The 6,525-nt window shown below is 36.8% G+C and overlaps 1 protein-coding gene across 1 annotated transcript; it reads right to left on the reverse strand.

The window, feature by feature from the left end:
- Positions 1–1,330: 1,330 nt before the first annotated feature.
- LOC105948681 (Pathogenesis-related thaumatin superfamily protein) lies at positions 1,331–2,483 on the reverse strand. The gene has a single exon (XM_012971908.2). The coding sequence runs from the start codon at positions 2,273–2,275 to the stop codon at positions 1,529–1,531; it is 747 nt and encodes a 248-aa protein (XP_012827362.2). The 5' UTR covers positions 2,276–2,483; the 3' UTR covers positions 1,331–1,528.
- Positions 2,484–6,525: the final 4,042 nt, after the last annotated feature.

Below are 6,525 nucleotides of genomic sequence, written 5' to 3' on the forward strand. Positions count from 1 at the left end.
GACACCATCACCGACGACCTCTCCGGCATGGTTTTCTCCAAAACCGCCATCACCTATGATTTATGGATCTCCATTTCCCCACTCTTCACCGATAATAAAGATTGTTGAAGAGCAGTTCAAGTCTCAAGAAAGGGTCTCTCTCCATCCATGATTACTACCAAATACTTAAACTCATATCATACAGTTTGGCCGATTGTCGGCAATTTAATATTCGACAAACAATTTGTTCTACAAACGATGCACGGGCTTTCCAAAAATTACGGCACAGTAGAAAATCTCATTTCTTTCCAGACCCCTCTTTTCACTTTTCTCCAGACTCGCTGCTCCAGATGGAAGAAAATCAACTTGCTGAACTCGAGCAGACCCCCGCTATTTTCTATGCCTCTAGCGTCAAACTGTTCCCACAGTCCGTCGAACTGTTTTCCAAACAAGCCTACACCTAGTTCGACTGACACTCAATGATCGGCATCGGGCTACTACATCCTCCTTGGAAACAATCTCATTTCTTGGCCTTTCAGACGGCAACTCACAACTTCTCGGTCTGGTGCGGAGGCCGAATAGCGAGTTGTCGCATATGTCGTCGTCGAAACAACATGGTTGCGCACCCTTCTTTCTGAATTGCGCCCTCCTAAGAAAACAACCATCGTATACTGCGACAACGTCAACGCCATCTACTTATCCAACAATCTCATTCAACACTCTCGCACCAAACATTTAAAAATTGATATTCACATTGTCCGCGATAAAATTATTAATTACATCCATGAAGCAAAGCGATGAATTGCATAAAATTCAACAAATGTGTGGTTAAAGTACACTGCATGTCTGTGGGTCTACAAGGGAAACTCTATACTAGACAGGGCCATATTATTTACACATGATCATTGTTAATCGTAGATCTACATATAATCACACATTCACCTATATTATGCTTAGTGAGTGTGTTTATTTAACCTCATCTATAATTAAGATTCACCTGTGCCCACACTAATATTGTTAGAGAATATTATATTATAGAACTCTCCTAATATTATGATTCTATTATGATTGAGTTACCTAGATTAGTTAGGATTTAGTTACCTAGTCAAACTCTATTACCTTGCAATATTTCTCTATATATATTTCATGTAATCAACCCATAACATAATGGGAGTTTCTATTATATTACGTATTATTATTTATGTCCTTCTCCTATTCTATTTTTCCTATAAATATTAATAGGAATGTATTAAACCAATAATAACGCAAACAAGTTATTCAGCTTCTAAACAATTTATTAGGAAATATATATATATATATATATATATATATATATATTTCTCAAAAAAAGTAAAACTAACAAACTTCATTAGCGTTCATCACGAGAAACATACACCCAAACACACCCTAACATCCATGATCACTTTCTTTTTTCACGACAGTTAATAATAATACAAGCGAAGAAAGAAGACAAAGTAGAAATTAATGACTCAGATGTTCGTCAGATCCAATCCCCCATGCAATTAAAGCAAAGTAGTACACAGTCCTTTCAATGGCAGAAAATGACTTTAAGCTCACGTGGCGCAGAGCACTCGTGAGTGAGCGAGGGGCTATCGTGCGCGTAGGTGAACGTCGCCGGGCAAGCATGCTTGAAGAACTCCGAGTAGCTCGACGCCCGGCAAGTCTGCGGGCTGTTGTAGTGGTTGCGGCAGCACAGCTCGTCGCTACCGAAGGCGGCGCACCCGCTCTTGCACCCGATCACCCCGCCGTGCGGCGGCCCCCGCACCTGCAGCGCGTGCGGGCACGTGGCCAGCAGATCCGCCCGGCACCCCACCACGGGGCACTGCCCCTTCCCTTCGTGCGGCGTCACCGTCATCGGGATGTTGAACCCGTCCACCAGGCTGACGGAGTACGACGAGAAGTCGGCGTGGCCGTGGTGGAGCGTGAACTGGGCTAGGGTCGCGGGGGCGGCGCCGCCGAGGCCGCCGCACTCGAGGCGGCCGCCGCAGTCGCCGGTGGCGCAGGAGAAGCGGCCGTGGGCGTAGATGCAGCCCGTGCGGGCCCAGAGGCGGCCGGACCAGTGGGCGGAGGGGGCCGGGAAGGAGCGGTGGGTGAGGCTGGAGAGGGCGAAGCCGCCGCGCTCGAGGGCGGGATGGCCGGCGTTGGGCTGGATGGCCGGCCAGATGGTGTAGGGGCAGTTGTTGACGACGGTGAGAATGAGGCCCGGGTGAGTAGCTTTGGCTACTGTGCACAGTATGAGGAGAATGGAAAGTGGAAAGAGATAAGTGGCCGCCATTGTTGTGCTGTGCTGTGGAATGTGAGCTGAGTGAAAGCTTTGTGTGCTTAGCTTGTATATATACACAAGTAGTGGCCGTGTAGTATAGATCGAGCATCTTCTCCTTTTTAATTGTTTTCTCAATTTTAAGAAAAATATTTATAATATATGGTCAATTTACGAAAACCACCCTCTTGTTTGGATAATTACGTCTACCCCTCAACTATGATTTTTTCTTACACCTCCACTCTCATGGTGTCAAATTCAACATTATCATCTAGATTTCGTGGAATGTGCTCTAGTTTATGCTCGTTTTGGGTAAAAATATAGTTTTTGATGAACCACAATCTGATATATACAAGCCAAAAAACACATATTATGATCATCTTGCTTCAAAATGTTGAGTTTGAATGGGATAAATCGGGTACAAAAGTGATAATATCCATATATTTCGAAGATTCCACTAAATTTGAAAACGCAAGGGTGGACGTGTAAAATGATTTATAGTTGATGGGGGTGGTTGTAATTATCCGAAAAAGAGGGGCGTTTTCGTAATTTAACCATACCTCAGGGGGTGATTGTAATTTACCCTTATAATATATTATGCCAATTATTCAATATCAATAGATACAACAATTTTTTTTGGGTAAACAAGCTGAGCCGACTCGTGAGCTCGTAGCCGATTTGAAAAACGTTCGAACTCGAGTTTTTCGAGCTTCAATTTTTTTTTTTCAGTTTTTCGTGAACTCTCGAGCCGGCTCGCAAGTCTTCCTTTTTTTTTTTTTTATATATATTATTTTTTATTTAAATAATATGAAATATAATAATAATAATAATAGAAAACAAAACATATAAAATTTAAAACTATATATAATTACACTTCATTATTTATTTTATAATTTTTCTTTATAATATAAATATTTTTTTATAATAAAAATTAATTATATAAAAAAAAAAGCTTGAACTCGAGTTCGAGCCTGCCAAAATAGTCGAGCTCAGCGCCCCTTACCCTTTTCATCAACATTTTGGCAAATGATAATGTTATTTTGGGCTTGCATGAAAAGTCATTAAGTTTTAAATCAGATATTCAATTACCTAAGAAGCATTGGGAATAGTTAGTTAGAGCATCCATATAGTTGCTCTCTTAGTTAAATTGCTCCACAATTTAACAACGGACTCCACGAGTATACAAACACAAACCCAAACATCAAAGTTGGAGAGTCATTAAATTTTGACACAAACATTATAGTTAGGAGGTGATAAACATTAAGTGAGTCTTCTGCTGTCACGTGTTCTTTTTTGTATTTTTCTAAAACTTCCGCAGGTCAACCTAAAGTGAGGGAATATATTATAAAATATAAAAACACACACGTGACAACAGTAAACCCGCACCGGGTGTAGGGTTGAAGAAGTCGTCTGTTATGGGTGCTCTTATACAATGTGAAAAGGATGTAAATTGATATTATATTAATTTCTAGATACAAATGTGTAAAGTTTGTATTTTATTTTACTTTGAGGAGAAGAATTGTAAAAGACTATTGCTTTAATTTTCAACATAAATTATTGCGCACAAGGGTTTGGGGCGTGAACGAGTCGAGTTCGAGCTTGAGTCCACTTTGTCGAGCTCCAGCTCATCGAGTAAATTGTTTCTTTTTGGCTTTGAGTCGAAGCTTATTTTGATTTTTTTTTATAATTATTTTATTATTATTAAAATTTATATATATTATAATAAAAAAAAGGGTAAATTACACCCACACCCCTGAGATATGCTTAAATAACTGTAAGGTCCCTGTGGTATCGATAATTACACTCATCCCCTGAAAGGTAGTTAAAAACTCTAACGGGATAATGCATTGGATACATTATTCCGATAGGGTTCTAATGGACTATTGGTTTCAGGAAGTGGTGAAGACAACAAAGAGTTATGAGTGATTTAAAATATATATATATATATATATATATATATATATATATATATATATATATATATATATATATATATATATATATATATATATATATATATATATATATATATATATATATATATATATTAATTTTTATGCATTCTTTTTATATTATTATATATTATTTAAATAAAAATAATATATAAAAAATAAATAAAAGAAAGATTCGTGAGCCGGCTCGTGAGTTCACGAACATCTAAAAAAATGTTCGACTCGACTCGATAAAGAGCTCGAGCTCGAAAAACTTGAATTTGAGTTTGAACTTTTTACAAGTCGACTCATCGAGCTCACGAGCCGGCTCAACTCATTTACCACCCCTACACAACAGAAGGTTAAAATTGTGACAGCTGACGCACGTTGAATATGTGAAATTGTTAAGTGAAAATGGAATGGAGCCAAAGATAACAATCAATCGTATCCAAAGCAAATTATGGATTTATTGAAAATATTGTGAATAAAGGTATCCTTTTCCTTTTGTTTTTAGGTAGAAAATAAGGGAAAGTTCAGTATCAACTTTATCGGTAACAACTTCAACTTAGGGCTGGCCATGGACCCGGCTCGGGCAATTATCGATCAATTACTTATTCGATTTAATTACTCGATTTTGCTGAATATTAAAAATCATTGCCGGTCTGACCATTATGGATCGAATAATAGTTTGCACCAACTTTGTCAAGTAAACAATGATCGGTTGGTTGGTATTATCGACCATCTATTTATTAATTTTTTTTTTCAAAAGATATTCAAAATTTTGGGAAAAATTATGTTGCAAAAATCTCAACTTTAAAATTAAGATTTCTTTTGTTAACCTTCTATTATAAGTAAATATACAATGAAGAATATGAAATAAGAATTATAAAATAGAAATAATACGTGATGTTTATAAATTTGAATTTTTGATTTTTGACTTATTTTATATATTATTTTTATAACATTTAGAAAATAAGAATCAAATTTAAATTTTAATAATAGATTTTTATTATTAAAAAAGTTGATTGACTGATATTACCCGATCACCGGCTTTTGAGTAAACTGAAAACTATCGGCCTACCCATTTGTATATGGATCGGTTAAAATTACCGATTTAAGTATATGAATTGATTACTTATTATTAGTTATCAGCCAAGAACACTGGGACGAAGTGGATCAAATGGGACAATATAATAGATTAATTAAATGACCAAACAAACATACCAAGAGCCAAAACATTTGATTTTGAACCCCAAGATCTTGTCTTATTTATTTAATTGTTTACACACTTTATTCGATGCGAATATCTCAGTCAAATTCTTGGGACACGAATCATAGTGTGAAAAAGACATGGTGGTGTGATTGTTCATGAATTGTCGTTCAAAACCTTTTGCATAAATGCTTATTTCATTTTCAAGTATATCTATATGAGGTTTAATTGTTTTTATTATATATACAATTATTATAAACTCTTAAAATACATTGCCTAGTTTAATTTAGGAGATGTGGTATTCGCGGTAGCAAAATTACGAATGCGGGTTTAAAAAATTCACTTTCTACTTATTTTTCTCTCTCTATAATTTTATTTTTAATAGTTTTTATATTAGAAATCGTTCCAGAACCCATGTTATTGTAGCAATTTGCAAAGAAAAATGAATGCATCGAATGAGGATCGAGATACGGAACCTAATGAGGTAAAATTTGTTCGTTTTTGTTCTTTAAATCGTGAAAACGCGACTCACGACCAAGTTGGACGCCGAAAAATACGTTTCATGACCAAACTGGGCGCAAAAAAGCTCGATTCACGCCTGATTTGGGCGCGGAAAAGTACTTCCCGCGCCCGGTTTGGGCGCGCAACACAGCTTTCTGCGACCGGTTTGGGCGCGCGTGCTGACTGTGTTTTAATAAAAAAAATGAATGCATCGAATGAGGATCGAGATACGGAACCTAATGAGGTAAAATTTGTTCGTTTTTGTTCTTTAAATTGTGAAAACGCGACTCACGACCAATTTGAACGCCGAAAAATACGTTTCACGACCAAACTGGGCGCAAAAAAGCTCGATTCACACCCGGTTTGGGCGCGGAAAAGTACTTCCCGAGCCCGGTTTGGGGGCTCGTGCTGATTGTTGTTTAATAAATTTTTTTTTTATATATTTTTGCTGCCGGAAAGTCTTGAACACATATTACTACTGTGGAAGTATCAACTTGCCTAACCAACTAGGCTACAGCCATTTTAATAACAAATTCTTATTTAACTATAATTATTTACTTCATTATATTGGGCAAAAAATCTTATTTAACTATAATTATTTACTTCATTATACTGGGCAAAAA

Source organism: Erythranthe guttata, chromosome 1 (assembly GCF_056151865.1).
Source record: "Erythranthe guttata isolate IM_541 chromosome 1, IM_541, whole genome shotgun sequence".
Taxonomy (NCBI): domain Eukaryota; kingdom Viridiplantae; phylum Streptophyta; class Magnoliopsida; order Lamiales; family Phrymaceae; genus Erythranthe; species Erythranthe guttata.